This window comes from Megalobrama amblycephala, linkage group LG23 (assembly GCF_018812025.1).
Source record: "Megalobrama amblycephala isolate DHTTF-2021 linkage group LG23, ASM1881202v1, whole genome shotgun sequence".
Classification (NCBI taxonomy): domain Eukaryota; kingdom Metazoa; phylum Chordata; class Actinopteri; order Cypriniformes; family Xenocyprididae; genus Megalobrama; species Megalobrama amblycephala.
Genome location: NC_063066.1, coordinates 22,950,914 through 22,974,106, shown reverse-complemented (window position 1 = coordinate 22,974,106; position 23,193 = coordinate 22,950,914). Strand labels below are relative to the sequence as shown.

Sequence of the window (23,193 nt, the reverse complement as noted above, 5' to 3'; positions counted from 1 at the left end):
TATTATTATTATATAACCACTTACTACCCAGAGTACTGCATACTGTGTAGGAGACCTGCAGCAACAAAATTATTTAAAGTGGGAACCTTCTTTTTCCATGAATGCATTGATGTCGATTCGAAAAGACATAAGAGAATGCAGTACGACATTGACAAACTCCACACCCATTTCAAGGGTATATTTGAAGGATATAGTCATTGTTTCATAAGCTCTTTTTCATGAACAGACTGAATGTACAAGGTCACATGGGCAATGACAGCAGCGAGAGAGCTTTCTTCTTCATTGTAATGAAGGACACAGAAGAGACATTCAAATGATGTGGATGCTTTTGTCCATCTGAACATCTGAAACTAAACTGATTACACCAATTGTTTTCATGTATACCAGCAAACAAGGAATTGCCAAAGGAAAAAAAAAAAAAAAAAGCATCTCAATGTTAATACTACAACTAGTACAAAAATAAAACTCAATAGTTGTGCGATCCCTATTAAATGTCAGTCCCACTTTCATTAATCAATTTGTTTTGACTTTTGGCACTGGCCCCGTATTGACAAGTCAGATGAACATATACTGCCATTTCCTCAAGGTGGACTGGGTTCAACTAATCTCATGTCACAGTGTTATATAACCATGTCCTGCATACAAAAAGAGTGGACATTTATACTCATTTATACACTTATTTATACTCAGTTATATTTTAACATGCACATTGTAAAGTAAATAATATGTGTAATGTAAATCGCTATTTAGGTGATCGTTTTAAATTGACGAATAATCATTGGCTGCCCTTTAAAAGGTCAGTAGCCACTGGGGTCAAAGTTTCAAATTGTGAACTTTGACCTGGAATCTTGCGAGTTGAATTCATTGCAAAATGTTGATGTGAATCTTTATAGTTGTCGTATTTTGAATTTAATACTCTTTTCCTGAATTATGCATTTGCTTCCTGAACGTGATTTTTGTATGTTTCACCACCTGTCACACACATTTAGAGGTTTCAGACGAGCTTACCTGATTTAGTACAATAATCTCATCTGCATCCACAATGGTGGACAGCCGGTGTGCAATAAAGACAGATGTTCTGTCCCTCACCATCTCCTTCATTGAAGTCAGAATATTCTGCAAAGAAAATAAGAAAAAAAAAAATGATGGTGTGTTTGAAAAGTGTTGTTTCTCTTTTATCTTTACTCCACTGAATGAGTCTGCTAGGTTAAAAAAGATTGTGATATTTTTGAGATGTTTCATTAAGAAACCGTCTGCCTCATGACAGCAACATTTCTCTGTAATAACAAGCGCTGATATGATTGACAGGATTTATATGAAGACCTTCTGACAGTAAGATACATTAAAACAGTAGAAAGCCAACAGAGCAAACACTTCCTTGACTATAAGGCATAAAGCCTCATGAAAATGAAACAGCTTAGTGTAAATATCAAAGGAAAAGTATTCTCAAAACATCGGGGAAAACTAGCAGTACTGAGCAGATATATTCTTTCTTCAAAGATCTGTTAGGGATCTACACTGCTAAATAGTTCAAAAACTAGGCAGATAAGCCAAATGGGTTTAGTCTTTCAGCAAAGAAAATGAGCAAAAACCTTCTCGATCTGGCAATATCCTATCTGACCAGCTGGCTTTAAAGTGGTCATGTCACGTCACGATGTAGCAAAAAGGCTCAACGCAAAGGATTTTTTCTACTGGCCTCAAATATTTTCTTAAGAAAATGAAAGGCTTTGGTGTTATTTGGTTGAAAGGTGGGTATTGCAGAAGACTCACCGAAAGAAAAACCTCAAAGCCTGTCTTTTTGCGCTGCCTGCAGATTACCGCAGACATCCTAATTAGCGCGCAGACTATGTTCATCGCGACTGGCTTGATGAGAGTTAATCACTCGCGACTTTAATGAACCGTGTCAAGTTAAAATAGTTATTTTAAAAGGGCCCGTCTCAAAATGTAGAGATCTTTCCCATTAATTTGCACTCTCTCTATAGTAAATGCGTCCTGTATCTGTGTGCTGCCTCGCTAGTTCTAGCTAGAGTTTACACATCATGTATAGCGTTCACTCCACATTCCTGATACTAGTAATATGTATTATATGTAGCTTGTGTTATGTTGTAATATTTAATCTTTGAAACAACCCAACAAAATCATTAAACCTCTTACCTTTGGGGATTTAAAGGATTAGTTCACTTTAAAATTAAATTACCCCATGAAACTTCCATACGGATTCTACTTGCGTCTAAAGCGTAACTTACGTGACGCCGTGACATACTACATGATGTCCTACGTTATACGGCACAGAAGTTACGATTTAGACGCAAGTAGAATCTGTATAGTCGTTTGGACGGAAGCTAGTTATTTTACTTTATAATGTGTTAAATATGGATATTTTGCTCACACAAATGGTTCAGAAGGCCTTTATTAACTGCCCTGAGCCATGTGGAGTACGTTTATGACGGATAGATGCACTTTTTTGAGCTTCAAACTCGTGACCCTGTTCACTGCCATTATAAAGCTCGGAAGCATCAGGGTGTTTATTAATATAACACCGACTGTATTCATCTGAAAGAAGAAAGTCATATACACCTAGGATGGCTTGAGGGTGAGTAAATCATGGGGTCTTTTTCATTTCAAAGTGAGCTAATCCTTTAAGACATGTTGGAGGTTATCCTAACTTTAAGAAGTTATTATTTTATTATTTTTAGGAACATTCTTTTCAAGAATATACTACTTCTTAAATGTTGTCTTAAATGTTAACATTTTTCTTAAGATTGTTCTAAAGAAAAGTTTTTGGGGATACAAAATATTCTTATGTTAAAAAAAATAAGAAAAATTAAAATAAGAAAATGGCAGTTAAGAATGTTTTGTGAATCCGGCCCCCGATTCCTTTCTCAGCTGTTTACGTTCACTTAAGACATACTCGACTGTATTTATGAGAACACTTGCCAAGACAGGTATTTTGACATTTATTTTGGTATTTAGAGGAATAAATTCAGTGTCCACGTGGACGCTCGCTATCTGTGGCTGTGTGCACAGATAACGGCACATGAGTAGCGAACGGAGTTCTCTTTTGCCTCTTCTTGCATTGGAATGGTTTAAAATCGCTTAAATGTGTAAATTGGCAAGACAAAAACTTTCACTCTATGATGCTTAAACTTTGCAACTAATCTGCAAATCACATGTGTGTCGAACCATGGGGCCTGGTCTGTACGGATCAAAAATCACACTGTCTGAGTAGGTACTATATTTGAATTTACTTCGTGACTGTTAAAAAAAGTAGATTCTATACAGTATGAATATGGGTAGTATGAATGAAATTCAGATGTACATCATCCGCCATGTTGATACGTGTCCTACCAGTGTCAGTTGCATCTTTACAGTTACATTTATGAATATTCTCCCGTGGCCTCATGGAATAGTAAATTGTCCATCGAATGCGCACTTCAGAATCTCGGCGGAAGTAATAGGACATCTAGAGACTTTTTTTTTTTTTTTTTATTTACTGTTTTTCGAATACTAGGTATTCAGACACTACTCTGTAGGCATAGTTTTTTTGCATACTATATAGTAGAGAATTATTTCATTTTGGACGCAGCGCTAGTGTATTTGACCGTTTAGGTGCACACCCGAAGAACAGAGATCACTTTGCTTGTTCGTGTTCCATTTCATCTCTGAGCGCACACACAGGATGTCACCCAAGGAACAACGCGAGTTCTCTTTCATGCTTTAAATAACTTTTTAAAATGAAGCATGTCCCATTTTACAAAATTTCACTGATTTGCACTTTAAGTTCGAGCTTTTAAGGAGGAACAAAATGAATGGAATTAGGCACAATAATAATTTTATCTGGATTATCGTATTTTCATAATTGTTGGAAGCTCAAAAATCAAAATCAAAACTCAATTTCAATTAATCGCACAGCTCTACTGCGATGTCACAGATCAATACATAGCCACAGTTTTGGTTAGAGGTTGGCTGTGTACAGCACCAACAGCTCTGCAGATCTTCTAAAGAATCTCAATATTAGAAACGAATGCCAGTAGTGCAATTTTAACCAGAAAATAATAATTTCAGTCTGTGCTTAATGCTTTGAGTGGCACATTTCAACACAGATTGCTTTCTGAATATAATGCATCTTTACAAAAGGCTGTTAAAATAAATAAAACAACTATTTGACTTGACAGCAAACCCATAGCCTATTACAGACAGACAGTACTGTGCAATTGTGTTTCCATACCGGTTACTGAGGAATCTACTATTTAATTGATAAAAGAGTCCAAGGCTCTTACCTCTTCAGTGATTGAGTCTAGTGAAGATGTAGCCTCGTCATAAAGGAAAATGGGAGGGTTCTTAAGGATCGCCCGTGCGATGGCCACACGCTGCTTTTCTCCACCTATCACAAGAAAAACATGAACCAGCCACTCAAAAAAAATAACATCCTATTCCTCTAAACTGAAGGAGTTCTTTAAAGATATTCACTTTGTTTTCTGAAATTCTCCTAGGACAATGAATGACGTATGTACCTGAGAGCTTCAGGCCTCGTTCTCCGACCTGTGTCTCATATCCATGTGGCATTCTGAGAATGGCATCATGGATTCCAGCCAGTCTGGCCACACGGTACACATCCTCTGCTGTGGCGTTGATGTTACCATACAGCAGATTGTAAAATATGGTATTGTGGAAAAGCACAGCATCCTGAAATTATATTTACATTTTATTTCTCAGTAGATACTTTTTAACCATCGTGCCATAAAAAAGTTGTAAAAAAAATAAAAAAAGTTTTTTCACAGCTTAAAATTAAGTCTGATTATGGTTCCCATGGTACCTTACTCTCTCTCATATATATATATATATATATATATATATATATATATATATATATATATATATATATATATATATATATATATATATAGTTTACAATACTGTAGAGTTTTCTTAAAAAAAAAAAAAAAGGAACATTTTGGTGTTTTGTTAATTTTGATATTTACATCTAGTGTTCACACTGCCAGCAACTAGTGGGTTCTAGTGGGAGACAAAGAGACTGTTTACACGACACCGTTTTCAAATAAAAAAAGAAGGAAAACTAATGCGTTTTGGCCATTAATTTCCCGAAAACAAGCTTTTGAAATTGGGTTTTTGAAACACTATTGTCTCCATGTAAACAACAAAAATGCAATTTGTGAAAATGGTGACATCATGCGCATGCGTATTACGTGTTCAGTCTATAGGCGCGTAGTGTTTCTTTACAAAGTGACATCGCCAACTGTCATTTTCACAAATTTGTGTGAATGGCGATCGTTTTGACAACATTGTCATCTGTATGCGAAAAAGCGTTTTTTTTTTTTTTTCTTTTAAGTACATCGTAGTTATATAAACATACCCTAAACATGAATCATAAAATGTTTAATATTAAAAGATAAACGAGTGCTCTTTGCCATCGCAGCTATTTATCTGCAGTGAAAGCGCAAGCACCGTTCTATCTGGGTTCACAAAACCATTCAGGCTCGAAACCATTCACCACTCACTGACTTCACTCCGATTGATTGTCTATCCCTGTGTCACCAGAACTCGCCAGCTCTTCATTGAAAGGAATGGAATTGTGACGCTTTGACGCTGCGCGTCGCAAGCAGTGTGAACGGGGCTTTAGAATTAGAACCAATCCCTCACCTGAGGCACGACACCCAGAGCTTTCCTCAAGCTCTCCAAACCAACATCACGAATGTTCTGGCCTGCGATGTAAATGTTGCCCTGCTGTGGCTCGTAGAAACGAAAGAGCAATCGGACAATTGTGCTCTTCCTAGAAAAAAAAAAAAATAAAAAATAGTAAAAACATTCTTAAAGCACTGTCTCAACTGTGACCAACATAAAAACACTCTGCACACTCTGGCTACAAAATAGGACTTTTCTATTGTTCTATTGTTTTAACAAAGGGTCAGAGTGAGGAGGTGAAAACACTGGGAATTCAGTTATTATTAGTTATTGACATAGTTTTATAAATGTACATTTTTAACAAATTAAAATAGGTTACTAGATTTACGATGTTATTAAAGGGTTAGATCACCTAAAAATCATTTACTCACCCTCATGTCGTTCCAAACCCAAAAAACATTTACTCACCCCTAATGTTGTTTATCTTCGGAACACAAATAAAGATATTTTTAACAAAATCTGAGCTATTTCTCTCCCTCCCTCCGTTGACAGCTACGCAACTACCACCTTCATGCTTCAAACATTTCATAAAGAGATCATAAAACGAATCCCCATGAATCAAGTGGTTTAGTCCAAATTATCTAAAGAGACACGATTGCTTTATATGATGAACAGATTTACGCTGTTACATATAAACATCGATCAGCGAACATAAACAGAAGCTCGACAACCACACATGGTTGATGCGCGAGAACATACCTCGCTGGTTGCTGCGTAACATGAGAATGAACCTCACTGGTTCTCACACATCAAGCAAACATGTTTGAGTTTCCATTTACCATAACTGATGTGTGCATTGATGAATGTTTATATGTGAATAAAAGCCTAAAGTAATCTGCTCATCATAAAGCGATCGTGTCTGTTCAGAAAATCCGGACTAAACTGCTTTTGGTAACACTTTACAATAAGGTTCATTAGTCAACATTAGTTAACTGCATTATTTAACATGAACTAATAATGAAACGACACTTCTACAGCATTTATTAAATTTTGTTAATGTTAATTTCAACATTTACTAATACACTACCCGGCTAAAAAAAAGTCGCTGTTTGGATTTTAATAGGCAAATACTTAAGAGTCTATGGAAGGATCATTATTACAGTGATTATTATGTTTCTAGCATGTTAAATGTGTGGTGACAGTTCTTTTAACCCTAAAAGATGGAGTGTGTAGCTCCAGGCCATATTCCAGGATGACAATGTCAAGATTCAACATCTTGACCAAAAACTGATGCACCTCTTGATGGAAATAAATGTTGTGATGTTATTTCCATCAAGAGGCGCATCAATTTTTGGTCAAGATCTTGCATTGACAATGCAAGAGTCCTGCACTCTGTAAAGTCTCATCCAGCACATCCCAAAAACTTACACTGAGGTTAAGGTAAGGACTCAGAGGTGCCAATTCATGTGTGCAAATTATTCTTCATGGTCTCTGAACCATTCTTTCACAATTTTAACCCTGATGAATATTGGCATTGTCATTCTGGAATATGGTCATGATGTGTCTTCCTACAAGGTTATTTAAGAAATTAAAAGCTATACACTCCATCTTTAAGGGTTAAAAGAACTGTTGTCAAACATATAACATGCTAGAAACAAAAATCACTGTAATAATGATCCATCCATAGACTCTTAAGTATTTGCCCATTAACTACATTAACTAATGTTTAACTAATGATCCTTATTGTAAAGTGATACACCGCTTTTACCCTTTTACAATCTTTTTATGAACATTTTGAAGCGTCAAAGTGGTAGTTGCATAGCTGTCTATGGAGAGACAGAAATCGCTCAGATTTAATTAAAAATATCTTTGTTTGTGTTCCGAATAAGAATGAAAGTCTTGAGTTTGGAACGACATGAGGGTGCATTGTCAATTTTGGGTGAACTATCCCTTAAACTGTGAAAATGCAACATCATAGTCTGTGAAAACAGTCCATTTCAAACTTTTGTTTAGACCTGAACAGAGAACTTTAAATCAGAGCCTTAAATGTTGGTTGGCAGTTGCCGATAACCTTATTTACCCACAAATTAAATAAAAAAAAGTCCTTTTCTTTCAGAACTTTTCAGAACAGTTTCAGAACTGCTATGCTCTAAAAAGGGTTCAAATTATGAAACTTCAGTCATATCTCAGTGTTATATGGTAATAATCAAACATATCTAATAGTTCTCAGAATTGTTGTCTTTATTACTGTATTTCTAAGTAAAAGTGCTTCAATTTGTACCCTATTGTGCCAAGATCACAAGTTCATTGAAACCTCAAGGTAATATAACACAAGTAAATCTTTCCTGGGGCACTTACCCAGATCCACTGCCACCAACAATGGCCACCTTTTTTCCTGCAGGTACTTCAAAGGAAACCCCGTTAAGCACCTTTTGTCCCTCCAAGTACTCAAAATACACATCCTCAAACCTGATGGTGGCTTCCTGGGGTGTAACGAGCAGCGGCGGTGCCATTTCTTTTTCCTTCAGGACGCAAAGGTTAAAAAAAAGAAAAGAAAAACAAATTTAGCAGTCTGAAGTTTACGTTTTGAGGCTTGAAACAGAATGCTGCTTTCCTCAAACAAATTTTGACGACAAATCAATTGTAATGGCGTCATCAAAACAATAGCACTTTGGCACATTTACACTAATTCTACACACAGATATGTTATTTGAGAAATCAAATTAGGGTCTCACAATAATGGCTTGATGGGCAGTGCTGTCATGCAGTGAAAACCATTACTGATCACGGCGGGCGAACAATCGGACAGATTTTATACATGGTAATTACAGGATGCATTCAAAATTAGCCAAACGAAGAATGAGATTCATCAACCTCCCCCACTAACACTATATGAAAGACAGGAAACGCTCAAATGTTTTTGGAATTAAAACAAATACTAAGGACGAATGACATGCTTTAAAGCTTCAATTTGTAATACTTTAATCTAAAAGGAAGCTCTTGTCATGGTATTTTAAAAAGCTCTGACATTTTAGAACGGATAAAGCAAATAATACAGCACCATTCACAGGGTATTCTTTTCACATTAAAATTACTCTGTATACGTAATTCTGCAAAAGACAGAAAAAACCTAGTAAAGCAATGAAGCAGGCAGCAGTAAAGGCCTAACATACCTTTATTTTAGTGTCCACGCTGAGCAGTGTGAAGAGCGTGTTCATGTCTATGAGGGCCTGTCTGGTCTCTCTGTACACAGTGCCCAGGAAGTTGAGTGGCATCGAGAGCTGGAAGAGCAGCCCGTTCACCATCACTAGATCACCCACAGTCATGGTCCCTACAAGAGTAAGAAGCCAAATTACCTGTTAGACCCTGTTTACACAAAAGTTGAGCCAGATGAGACTTTTATACCTGCTTTTATTGGTTAGATTGGGTTTCCTGACAACATTTATCTCTCATTACATCATCGTGTCACTGCATATTGATGAAGCACATCGAAAGAAAGGCAAAAAAATAAAAAAGCTACAAGGGTCTAGAATTAGACCCCATTAAAGGGTTAGTCCACCCAAAAATGAAAATTCTGTCATTAATTACTCACCCTCAAGTGAACTCTTTTAACGACCTTTTTAGTATCTTTCTGGGCCTTGAAAGTGGTAGTTAAATTGCCGTCTATGGTGTAGTCAGAGAGCTCTCGGATTTCATCAAAAATATCTTAATTTGTGTTCTGAAGATGAATGAAGTAAGATGAATGACATGAAGGTGAGTAATGACAGAGAGAATTTTCATTTTTGGGTGAACTAATCCTTTAAGGTAAAATAATTTGATATAACCCTAAAACTATTTTGTGTAACAAGTGATGAAAATGTGACATCACTGATTTTCACCTGCCATTATGCCATTGCTTGCCAGCACCATAATAGCGGTAAGGCCGACGGTGAAGATGGCGCTCTGACCGAAGTTAAGCATGGCCAGAGTAGAGGTAGTCTTGAGGGAAGATGACTCGTACACCTTCAGATAACCATCATACCGCTCGGCCTCATACTTCTCATTGTTGAAATACTGAAAGAGAGAGAAACAGAAAAAGACCTTGTTGGAAAAAGAACACAATTAAAGCACTATTAAAGAAAGGTCATGACAATGACCTGTTTGAACACCAGTCGTCAAATAAAAAGTGAAAATGAAAAGTGAAAACTGAAAGTGACGTGACAGCCAAGTAAGGTAACCTACACTCAGAATTTATCCTCTGCATTTAACCCATCCAAGTTAGTGCACACACATTAGGAGCAGTGAGAAATGAACACACACATACACAGCAAACCGTGAACACACACCAGGAGCAGTGGGCAGCCATTTTGCTGTGGTGCCCACAGATCAATTGGGGGTTAGGCATGGGTGGAAGACAGCACTGTTCATTCACTCTCCCACCTACATTTTTCCTGCTGGTAATGAGAATTGAACCCACAACCTTCGGGTTGCAAGTCTGACTCTCTAACATTAGGCCATGACTAAAGACACACATTCTGTCCCCATATAAAAGACACATTCTGAAGGAGAAATTCATTTAGAATTTTACTTGAGATTGTATAATTGACTGGAATCATAAACAATGAATACAATGCCCTGTACAAAAAAGGTGCAGTGGTGATATTCAAATGGTGATATAATGGGATTGATGGTAAAATATGATTATATTCATATACTATGGCATTTACATGCCAAGGTACTACAAGTAGTAACATGAGTTTATATATATTAAAGGTGCCCTAGAACCAGTTTTTACAAGATGTAATATAAGTCTAAGGTGTCCCCTGAATGTGTCTGTGAAGTTAAAGCTCAAAATACCCCATAGATTTTTTTTTATTAATTTTTTTAACTGACTATTTTGGGGCATGATTAACTATGCACCGATTCAGGCTGTGGCCCCCCCCCCAAGCTCTCGACTATAATACAGTGCATTTACAAAGTTCACACAGCTAATATAACCCTCAAATGGATCTTTACAAGATGTTCATCATGCATAATGCATGCATGCGTCGGACCATGTGAGTATAGTATTTATTTGGATGTTTACATTTCTGAATGAGTTTGAGGCTGTGCTTCGTGGCTAAAGCTAACATTACACACTGTTGGAGAGATTTATAAAGAATGAAGTTGTGTTTATGCATTATACAGACTGCAAGTGTTTAAAAATGAAAATAGCGACGGCTCTCGTCTCTGTGAATACAGTAAGAAACGATGGTAACTTTAACCACATTTAACAGTACATTAGCAACATGCTAACGAAACATTTATAAAGACAATTGACAAATATCACTAAAAATATCATGTAATCATGGATCATGTCAGTTATTATCGCTCCAGCTGTCATTTTTTGCTATTGTTCTTGTTTGCCTACGTAGTTTGATGATTCAGCTGTGCACAGATCCAGACGTTAATACTGCCTGCCCTTGTCTAATGCCTTGAACATGGGCTGGCATATGCAAATATTGGGGTCATACATTAATAATCCCGACTGTTATGTAACAGTCGGTGTTATGTTGAGATTTGCCTGTTCTTCGGAGGTCTTTTAAACAAATGAGATTTACACAAGGAGGAGGAAACAATGGTGTTTGAGACTCACTGTATGTCATTTCCATGTACTGAATTCTTGTTATTCAACTATGCCAAGGTAAATTCAATTTTTGATTCTAGGGCACGTTTAAAGGTGATAGAGAGGATTTTTTCGTCGACTGAGAATCCAAAGACTTACTGAGTTTTTGAAATGAGCGCATGCGTAAGAACAGCCCCCCTCCTTCACAGCTCATTTCAAAGGAACGCCTCCTAAAATTCGTGCACGAGTACTGGAACACGAGTGTTTACCACCGGCATTCGCTGTGTCGTGTTTTTTGGATTCATTATGTCGGACTCACCGCAGGTAACTCATAATCTGCAGTTGTTACTCCTGTCTCCTGACAAAAACATTGCATGCGGCGCCTGTGGAGTGTGGAAAGTTACTGGAGAGTGCAGCCGCGCTCGTCTCTCACAAGGAACGTCACGGCAGTGATTGACAAGCCAGAGGGCCAATCGTTTACGCGATGATTGCGTAAACGATTGGCTGATGTTTTTAAGGCCCTACCTCGTGCACAGATGATGTATATTGATAGTATTACTTTCAGTGCACCTAATAAATAGTCTTTTATCAGTTAGTAAAGACAGTTTCAAGTAATATTGCAAAAATGTATAAAACAAAACATCCTCTTTAGCACCTTTAACTGTCTGTCTTTTTAGTTAAAGGCCTCTGGGATGTGAAATCAAGCATGTAACAGCACCCATGCCACATGCTGGTGATGCCTCAATCACATATCCAGATGTCATCAAAGCTACAATTGCATCTCTCCAAACATCACCAGCTGAGTAAACCAAAGGCTAATGACTTCACAGGCTCAAAGATGATGCAGAGTGGCTCAAACATCTGAGACTGTTCAGCAGGGAGAATGATGGGAGTGAAAACAGCTGCACAGAGAGAGCGTGGCTCTGAAATAGAAGTGCGCCACAATTAATTAGCTCTGAAATGTGACAAACAGGGGTGCGGCGATAAACAGCAACTGCTGTTTATGTGGAGGACTGACAGGATTATGAAGAGCAACCATGATAAAAAAATCCCCCCCCCCCAGCACATTTATATATGGCCATACATTTGGCCTAATGATAAAACTTATATTTAAAATATATGAATTTGACTCAAATGATTAATTAAAAGAAATTATTTTGGTACAAATCACCACTGCTGTGTGTAGCTCGAAGATGCAGAGCCTGATTATCATAAAAACAAAAACAGACAAAGTAACTGTTAAAGTTGTGTCTAAAATGTACATTACCGAACACTAACTTCTTGTTATTGAATGTTATATAATAGCAATATCACTCTCAATTGTGCTTAGTCTGAATATCAACACAGCATATATGGAACATATTCAATAATTTTTCCCCCTTTGGTGTCAAGGAGAAAGATGGTGCATCTTGTTAGCATTACAATAATCTCAGCGCCTTTATGAACACATAACGGACAGCTCTCCTGGATTGCCGTGACATTCAGAACATTCCATTACAGCTCATCAAACTCAGCTAAGACTCCTGTGCCAATTATCAGAGGAAGCGAAATGTTTGGAGGATTGTTTCGCAAGTGTGGCTGCTTTAAAGACGTGCATGGTGCTGTCAGCAAGTGTGTTTAGAGAAAAACAGACAGATACGGGGGTATATGTTCTAGTGTAACGGATTTGGAGTGGGTGGAGATCTCATTATGCATGCACACTGGCTTAAAGTGACATTAAATCCACATGCATTGACACCAGTGACACAAAACACGCTTGGCACAAAATATATCTGCTCTTAACCTGAACACAAAACAGATTTAGATGAAGGGCAGAAGATCAGAGGGTTGAGACAGAAACCGAGCACAACAGCTTGTTGGGGAATAAGATACAAGCATATAAACAATTTGTAAAGGTGACTGAAGTATTTCTGACCCAGCACATTTTACTGATTAGCACATGTTATATGACTACATTTACAAAAGAAACCGTGTGATTTAGAATGCTGTGTTCTAGCGTGTCAGGAACACACCAAGCCGACGATCGGCCGCCGGGCAGTTTTTCTTCGTCGGCCGACTAAGTTTTCTCAGTGTGTTCCCTTACCGTCGGCTGAAGTAGGTCCTCAACGGCTTTTTTTCGGCCGATTCGAATGGGAGTCGGAGCTCGTCGGTCAGTCGGGCCATCTGATTATTCTGATTGGCTGTTCAGCTACTACCACCTGCTGCTACGGAAAGGCATTTCATCTCACGCAGGCGCAGAATGGATGTGCTACTTGGCCGTCGGCTGTTTAGCATTGGTTTGGTGTGTCAGGGCAACTTTGGACACAGACGCTGCCGACGTGAACCAACCCTGCAGTCTGCTTTTGTCGCCACTAGTTCGTCAGCGTCGGCTTGGTGCGTTCTGGCCTTTATGTGCCACTGCATCTTTATACAGAATTTGTAGCCAAGGCAATCAACATTTTCAAGCTTCAAAACGTTCATAAAGACATTGTAAAAGTAATCCATATGAATTGGTGGAATTGATACACGCACACAGGCTACATTCTTACTGTTAATGTTTGGTACTGACTAGGAATGCACCGATACCATTTTTTAAGGACCGAGTATGAGTACCGATATTTTTTTTCTGGTACTCACCGATACCGATACCGATACCTATACATTTATTAATTTATTTTCTTTTTTGGTGATGTTGCAGTTTTCCAAGTACAACAAAGTGAGATGAATGTAGGACAGATTCTTTATTATTACTCCAGTGAAAAAAGTAATAATTTCTATGTGCTTTTCACAAACTTAAAGCACAAATTTCACAATGTCCAATAACCTTCAAAGGGCATAATTACCAAAGTCGTGATAATAATAATAATAATAATAATAATAATAATAAAAATCAAGTCTTTTTTAACATTTTTAAAAAGTGCTAAAGTCAGTTACGTCCCGTGAGGTATCGTTCTTTGTTATAGGGGGTATTTTTACGAGTACAAGTACAAGTACATGAGCTTGGTATCAGGCCCAATACCGATACAGGTATCGGTGCATCCCTAGTACTGACAACCACATTTACTCAAAAGGTTTGAATCTCAAAAGGGCCTTAGTTACAATAGTGTCTATATGAATCAAGTAACCAACGTCAAGTCTGTGTTCTATTCGTGACTATCACCTATACTCAAAACTACAGTAGTATTGAAGAAGACATCCATAAAACTACAAAATCTTGTCACAAATGACACAACATGAGTCCAATCAAGGTGCAAGTTCATTAGTCAATTATTTGTGCTAAAAAATTGTTTTCTAATTTAGACATTTCCATCCACTATCTTTCCTGCTTTGGGTTGCCAAATGTCATTAGAATAAATCCAGTGGTGGACAGTAACAAAGTATTTTTACTTCATTACTGTACTTAAGTACATTTTTCTAGTTAAGTATCTGTACTTTACTGGAGTATAATATAATATTATATCCAAAGTATAATATTATACTTTTTACTCCACCACATTTCATAAAAAAATATATCGTTACTTCTTATTTTGAACTGAAGAAATAATCACATGCTCCAAGACGCAATAGCAGTGTGCGATTCATGAACGAACTGATTATTTTCAATGAACCTGTAAAACCGAATCGCAAATCGCACCAAATGATTCATTTGAGAAATGGACTGAACAGATTGCCGCGGTTCTCAAGTCAGCAACTCACTGATTCAATGATCCGTTCAGAGCGTGTCTCTAGTTAACTGAATGTACGAGTCTGACTCAAAATGAGCCAAGAACCGGGAGATCCTCAGAGCTTGAGTGTGCGAAAAGTAAGTTAAAAATTTTAGGATTGATTATTGTAAATAAATCTCATCTTTAGGTCACATCTGTCAGTTGTTTGTGAACTAAATCTGCTGTACAAGGGTGAGCTGTAATGCTTAAATGTGGGCATGTCCATAATCACCATCTCTACGGTGTAGATTTTAAGTTTAAACAAAACACAACACAACATTAAAATAACACAAATTATTGCACTTGCATTCTTCCCCACTGGCATAGCAGTTTCAAATTATATAAAACTAGTATGTTTCAATAGCGTTCATTTAAAAATGTTATACATTTAGCCCTAATAATCATGATTATAAGTTTAACCATTATCGTGCAGCCCTAATATGAGTTTGAGTGGCGGCCAGACCTAACAAACCTCCAGTGGAGAGAGTGCCTGAATCTGAAATCTTTGGTTGACACATACAGCTCATATCTGCTTCTATGTAAGTTACCAAGGCCAAACACATGAAAACCCACAACACTCACTAGACACTCGTATGTGCCTCTCTAACACTGTATAACATGACAGACAATTAGTAATCCAGTATAATGCAATCCCTGAAACATTGTTGCTAGAAAACAAGCAAGCAAACACACAAAAAAAGCTTAAAGTAGACTAGTTGTAAAGTGACAATGCAGTTTATGATGTGACCCACCTTAACAGTTTCATAATTGAGGAGAGAGTCAATAGCAGCATTTCCAGCATCATTATCAGCCTTATTCATCTCGATCCTGAATTGTGTCCTGATCAAAGACACAGATGGGTGATTAATACAGTAGTAATCAAGGCCCCGTTTACACCTGGTATTAAGATGCGTTTTGGTTGATCGGATCACAAGCAGACGAGGGAAACGCATACCCATTTACACCTGGTGTTTTAATCCGCCTCTTTTGTCCACTTTTAACCACTTCTGTCCTGATTTCTTTGAGTGGAGGATCTATGGGCGGGTAAATGTATGGGCTTTTTCACATCTTTCGATTTAATGGATGGAATAAGTTCAGGCAATTTACATATGAATGTACCCAGAGACGATATACGGAGAGCAACAGCTTTCGATTCTGCTCTGACAGCTGCAAGACCATGCCAAACACTGAGTGTGTGTTAGAAATCAGGAATGGTGAGAGAACATTGTGCTTGGTATGTTTATCGTCTTCAAACCAATGTTGGGTCTTCGGCCAACAAAGTTTAAATGCCATCTGGCTAGCGCACTTCCTATAATGCTTATGCGGTAGGTCAGTAGGTGGAGATTAGGCAGTCTTTTGTGGCTGTTCATCACATATTTACACTATAAAAGCAATCTGGTCAAATGCGTTTTCGACTACCTCTGGAAGTGGTCAAAAGTGGACAAGCTCAAAACATTTTAAATACCATTTACAGCTGTATTTCGTGTCATCCACTTTAGATCCGATTGACAAAACACATCTTAATACCAGGTGTAAACAGGGCCCAAGTGACAACAAAATGCATTTTTTTTTTTTTTTTATTGCAACAACTGATGGCTGCTATTTGACAGACACATACAGTACCTCCATTGTGTAACAGCGATTGTGAATGCGGTGTACGCCGAGAGGGTCCCAAGAGTGACCACAGCAAACTGACCCCCGCATTTATAATACTGCAAAGAAACAGCTGTGGGTTACTGAAAGAGTGACATGTCTTTATATGCATGACATACATTGAGTCTCTAGAGAGCAGGTACATATATCTTCATAATCTGCACTCATTCATTATCAGGCACATCAGCACATGGGACCCACAATACAAGATTATCAAGGCTTCTGGTGTTAAAGGTGCAGTAGGTGATCTGGGAAATTCTAGTATTAGCCTGCTAGCATTGAAAGCTTGCAAATCGCCGTCCAAAGCCATGCCTCCTCCAAAACACTGAACGCTCACACACACGGCTACTCTCGGCAAAGCGTCACAAGAGACGGGTGTTAAACTACCTTATGTCTCAAAGTAAAGTACATAACATTATAATAATAATGAACATAAACAACTTGTCCCTGACTGCTGCAGATTAATTTCGGCGTTGATACTGTTGACGTGAACAGCTCCGGGTAGAACGTCACGGGTTGCCATCTCTTAATTACGGTAGTTATTGCGGGGAATGCAGCATAAGCTTGTTGTTTTGGAGGAACTGTAAAAGGTGGCTGCTGTTTGTTTGCAATGCTCTGTCTGTATAAAGTCTGCATAGAATGAAACGTGTTGATGACCTAGGGCTGTTGATGTGATATGACGATATATCGTTACCACAAAATAAAATGTCTATCGTTAGAGATTTTGCTGTATCGTATATATCGTAGTTTTTAAATATATTGCACTATTGACTCTTCAGAGTGATGAAATGCATAAATGAGAATATAAAGAGTGGGACGTGCTTGATGTTAAAAGAGTTATAAGCGCAATATATTCTGAAAAGGAACTCGGTGCAGCACTTGTGCTGACTGCCTCTCTCACAAGGCAAATCACGAATTAGAGACGTGCTCAATGTTAAAGTGTATTAAGCACAATAATTAGGCGTGGGCAATATACTGGTCGACATGATTAGTACGATTAGCAGCATTTTGGACTATCGTCTCTGTCAAAGTTACGCTCACGCGAGGTTGCTGTGATGTGCGTTCACGAAAGATTATAATTTGCATGAGTTTTTAAGCATTGTGGTTTAAAAACGAGTGGTTTTAAACCATTTAAGTGCAATTAGCAGCAAAAGACAACTCATTTCAGCATATGCACATGCTCTCTGAAGAGACCGTTTCTCAGTGCCGTCGAGAGACGCGCGACATGAAGCATGTGAGTACTGAACTGAGTGCTTTTTGACACCTAATTGGGCTTGAACGGTTAAATACACATACCTATGTGCCAAAGTGACCATGTATTTGCAAGTAAACAGATCCATTTATGTCTTAAGTGAAGGTACTTAAGTGAGAAAGACAAGGCTCGAGTTAATGGATCAGTGCAGTCAGTCTTAAAGGGACAGCATCCAAATTTACCTGCTGTCATTATTAATGTTAATCAAACAACAAAAAAGAAAATCTCACTGCTTGCTTTTGTGAATTTAATAAGAATAAATGTACATTTAATTTACATAGTAAAGACTATGCATTGTTTTTTATACCTTTGATTACTTTATACATTTTCTAGTGCTTGAAGTTTTTTCATGTAGGTCTATTTCGTCTGTCTTTGATCTATTGTAGTTTGTCTTCTTTGCTCTCTCTTTATCACAGTTTATTTTGTCTTCAGTAAGCTTGAGAGTTTTTTAGGCTAGTATTAATTTTTTTAATTATATTGAAATTGATGATAATTATGAAATTTCAATGATATGGAAAATGTTGATATCATAAAAATCTTGTTTAAAGCAAAAATATCTATATCGTGATATATATCGTGATCGTGACATAAATTACTCATATCATGATATAAGATTTTGGTCATATCACCCAGCCCTGTGATGACGTATAATGTATGCGTGAACAGGGTGCACGGGGGTATGCAAAAATATATGTTGACAGGCAGATGGTACATCGTATCATTTCATTCAGACCGAATACAAAGACTGGATGCACATTTTAGGGTCCTATGCCTTCCATAGACGATATATATTTATAAAAAAAATTTAGACCGTTTAACATATTGATTGCTATCAGGATACCAGTATAACTTTCAACCAGAGCAACAAAAAAATGTTTCTGTAGAGAATCACCTATTGCACCTTTAATATCTCCCATGACTGTATTTCATTGAGTGGAGGGTCTCTGACTACATACTGTACATGACTTTTAAGTCTGTGTCAATGAGCTGAACATTGAATGTGTGTGCTTCACATGATCTGTCTCACTTGACTGTGTGTTGACGTTAGGAATAGTGAAGATGACAGTTGAAATCTTGTACATGTCTCTGTATGTGCTCATCTGGTTCTTAAATGAACTGTTAATTGAAGTGGAAGATTATCAGTGAATAAATAACTTAAATGTCATTCTATTCCCTACACAAAGCTATCATTTGACTTCAGGAGATTGGGAAAACAGAGCGGGACTTCCGTGCTCATTCTTAAACATGCCAAAAGTGCCATGTTAATGATGTGTTATACTCAAGAGTGTCACATTACTGATGATGTCTCACATTAGCCTGGGGAACAAAAGAATGATTTTTATTTTATATATTCAATGTGATTTAATGTATACATGGTCGGATGAATGTAAACAAAAACAGTAATTTCCAGATAATTTCCAGCTCATGATCAATATAAAATCTGAATTTGACTATCGTAGCATCTGTGCAGTTGCAGTGTGCTTGTTAACACAAACTCAAAGTGTTTTATGTCACATATATGCACAGGCAGTGAAATGCTTGTCCTGCTGGTTATCTCCAACAAAAACAACAACACCGTTTTAAAGACTCCAAGCTTTATAGACTAAACTGCAACGACTGAAGGAAAATTAAATTTATAAAAACAGATTCATCTCAGTATTTTGGGGGGTGAACGGTTTTCAAGCTGATGTAAATGATGACCACGCATCACCTGAATTTTTTATAAATGCGGCAAGTTTACATTGCTTGGTATTCTCATTAATTAGTGCTTCTCCAATGGTGCATTTTGACCATTCAGCGTCACTTTTGTGCTCAAGAACAAACTTTATCTGTGGTAAAACTGTGGCTTTATTAATTTACTAACATATGAGGAATTCATTTGGACTTACCAAAATGCTGCTGACCAGTATCATTTCAAAGAGCGTAGGCCCCAGGTTAAAGACCAGAGCGCTGAGCACAAAGCTAATTCCTCGAGTGCCACGGTCGATTGCTTTGGACAGAGCTCCTGTCTGTCTGCTCAGATGGAAGCCCAGATCCAGGTTATGAAGGTGGAGAAAGACGTTCTTGGCTATCCTCCTGATGGAGCTCTGAGCCACTTTCCCAAACACTGCATTCCTCAGCTCATTGAAGAGAGCTGCTCCAGCACGGGAAACACCATCTGAAAACAAACACACACACACTTTCACTGAAGTACTGTAACAGAATAAAAACTACAGAAAAGAAAAACTACATGTAGTGTGTGCCAGTTCATTTACGTAGTTGCTGGATAAACAGAGGGAGTCATTGGGCCTCATTCAATAAACATGAGCAGAATGAATTGTGTAAATCGTCTGTAAAGCCGTTCTGACGTTAATTTTTTAAAATGATAGTTGGTATGAATGAAATTTACAGCCGCTCCCTACCACATGTAAATGGTGTGGAAAACATTCCAAAGTTCTGTTCTTTAGACAAACCGATGACACTGCATTTTGTTTCACTGTGTACCATAATATTTCACAATATTTTATTTTTTATTTATTTATTTATTTTTGGTAGCTGAGAGTTGAAAACTGTTCAGCTTTGGGTAAAACGCAGTGCTCGTCACTGTCACTTTTTACTCCAAATTTTTTACTCCACTTGTTATGCCTTCCAATCACAGTAGAGGAGGGGCGGGATAAATACTACACCATCCAACCAATCATAATTGTACAACGACTGAACAAAATTTGACTGCCGTGGATATTCCAAATCATAGCAACCAGGGCTTGACATTAACACCCGCCAACCCGCCAAATGCGGGTAGATTTCAGCTGTGGCGGGTAAGACAGCCACTCCCACTAGCCACTTTGGCGGGTTGAATATAATTTCAGCCTATAGCCAAGATCGTCGTATCACAAAATTACAATTCAGTCACAATTCTTTATTGATTAACTTGCGGTTAGTGAAGGCGGGATAGGCGGAATCGCGCTTAATGACACAACAGAAGCGCTCGCGTGCGCGCTCTCTCTGTCGCGCGCGATCAGTTCTCCTTGCGCCTGAATACACGCACACACAGATGTCAAAATGCATCGTGTGGAGTATCTCGCGTGAATACAGTCGGCTATGGCTTACGGCTAAGTGGGTAAAAACTGGATATGTGTCAGTATATGACGTCCATGCATTCAGCAGCCCCCAAATAAATACCTGTCTGTCATTAATGTTAATCAAATATCAAAAAATGTTAAATAAATGTATACATGTATGCTAAATAAACATATGTATCTGAAAAAATATATTTTTTAAATAACTATTTGTAATTTGCTTCTTTGTTCTTTTTATATAGCCTAACAAAAATAACTATACATACCTGATATACAATGTATAGTCTTGAATTGGGTGGTCAATCTGCATTTGTAAGTTTGAAAGGGTTTTAAATCTTGTAAATCATCTAAAATGACTCAAAATCAAGTAATTTAAGCATGCCAGAGTCAACTTTAATAATGTAAAATGTAATTTCCCAACAGCAAAATTGTGGCCAGTGAAAATGCTGAGTGGCTAGTAACTTTGGAAAACCACTAGCCACATTGGCTGGTGAGCCAAAAAGTTAATGTCAAGCCCTGATAGCAACCAAAGAGTCTCAGCTGAAAAAATGCTGCACCTCCAAAGTGCTCACAAGTGCGACCGTTTTCAGAAGAGCACCAGGCATTTTTTCAGCTGGCTAAAAACGCTTTGGTGGTCACACATTAATTGAATTATTGTTAGGCATATGGCCTATTAGTCTCTTTCACAATTATCCAATATACTGGAGGCAATCCTGAGACACATATTTTACATAGTTGTAATTCACAGGTCAGTATTAAGCTAATTATGAGCGAATGTGTACGAATGCCCTATTTTACGAATCTTTGCCCTATTTTACGAATCAATTCATTAACATACACGTTTAACTATCAAATCTGATGTTTACAAAGCATTTGTGAATCCGAAGGATATTTTTGGGAAGGTCTATTTTATATGCAAATTACTTAGAATTTACTCATATTTATGAAAGTTTCATGAACGAGGCCCAATGCGTGTGGCAGTGACAACTTCGAATATATTAGGATTTATTGGAAGCCAGTCATAGCACTCTTAAGCCCCTGTCAATGGCAAAAATGAAGAGCCTAACATTGCATGTATGCATGTTAACTAGCTTCAGGGAATATATTCATAATTAGAGTCTGGAAACACACCAGACTACATGACAACAGTGTACTTCACTCAACAACACCTAAAGCTCATTAAACCAGCCAACATCTCATCACACCTGGGTGCAGTTTAAACTCTTCTTGACCAGTGACTGAGAGTATTTCTGACTCGTTGTATAGAAGGGCTGTGCGATATGGACAAAAAATAAAAAATAAACACTTGACTAAAGCAAAAAAAAAAATAAAAAATACCACAATATTTTTGCAGAGATTTAGGAAACATAATAAGTTCACATACGTTCACATATACTATAAGTTCTCCAAAAAACAATGCTACAGCCAGGTATTCTACTTTGAAATGTGCATTCCAGAATATCTGTTTTTGTTTTGGTCTGCGTGATCCCACGGAAAACACAGCGTATTCAGTGTTCCCAACAACATGTTGTAGTGGTGGGTGGACGTCGGTCCCTCTAGGGGAGTCTGGGTGCGCAAAAGCTTCAGGAGGACCTCTTTTTATCTGAGATCAGGGATCTCAGATCTCACACTCCAGGAGTGTGGCGCGCCGGTCCCCAGTCTTTACGAGGGGGAGCACGACTTGCCATGCTCCGTTTCTGAGCATATCTTTTTTGAGAAACTGGACCTGGTTGAGGCCAGGTGGCCGACAGTCCCGACCCTTGGGCACGGTGGGGGAGGAACTTGTCAAACGCCTCCTTGTGTCTTTTAGCCTCCCGGAACCTACTGACGACAGCGTTGATAAGAGTCGCAAATAGGCCAGAAGGCGGCACGGAGGCATCAAGGAGAAATACCTTATCCTTCTCCTTGACGCCAGTGAGATTGAGCAAAAGATCTCTCTCTAAAGATGGCCCGCAACATCTCTTCAACCTGGGGCATCTTCGTATAACTGACATCGTGGGCACAAAGACACGAGAAGAACATGGCTTGTTCTATGACTTTGACCGTTTGTCATGAAGATCTTGAAAGAAGGGGAGGGACCATCCCTCTGGTTCCTCCCCTTGGCCACCCAACAAAAATGTGTCCGCCAACTTTGCTCTTCTGGAGGTCTCTCGTTCCTGTGGCCAGTCTAACTGAAGACAGTCCACAGCACGAGTGACTACCTCGAGTAGCTTATTGTATGTTGCAAAATCATGCAGATCATCCTCTGAGAAAAGCTGTGAGCAGGGCGGCACACATCTCTTGCTGGATTCTCTCAACATGATTTTCTTTTTCTTCAAC

At 38.1% G+C, this 23,193-nt stretch overlaps 1 protein-coding gene across 1 annotated transcript in view; it reads right to left on the bottom strand.

Moving 5' to 3' along the window:
* abcb7 (ATP-binding cassette, sub-family B (MDR/TAP), member 7) overlaps positions 1 to 23,193 on the bottom strand; it is a 60,842-nt gene that overhangs the window by 7,658 nt on the left and 29,991 nt on the right. The window contains exons 6-15 of the mRNA XM_048175759.1: positions 19,705 to 19,973; positions 16,534 to 16,622; positions 15,663 to 15,750; positions 9,522 to 9,696; positions 8,817 to 8,974; positions 8,002 to 8,165; positions 5,662 to 5,791; positions 4,515 to 4,686; positions 4,281 to 4,384; positions 1,009 to 1,116 (exon numbers count right to left, since the gene is read on the bottom strand). Of these exons, the coding sequence (XP_048031716.1) occupies positions 1,009 to 1,116; positions 4,281 to 4,384; positions 4,515 to 4,686; positions 5,662 to 5,791; positions 8,002 to 8,165; positions 8,817 to 8,974; positions 9,522 to 9,696; positions 15,663 to 15,750; positions 16,534 to 16,622; positions 19,705 to 19,973 (1,457 nt within the window). The remainder of the gene's footprint in view (positions 1 to 1,008; positions 1,117 to 4,280; positions 4,385 to 4,514; positions 4,687 to 5,661; positions 5,792 to 8,001; positions 8,166 to 8,816; positions 8,975 to 9,521; positions 9,697 to 15,662; positions 15,751 to 16,533; positions 16,623 to 19,704; positions 19,974 to 23,193) is intronic.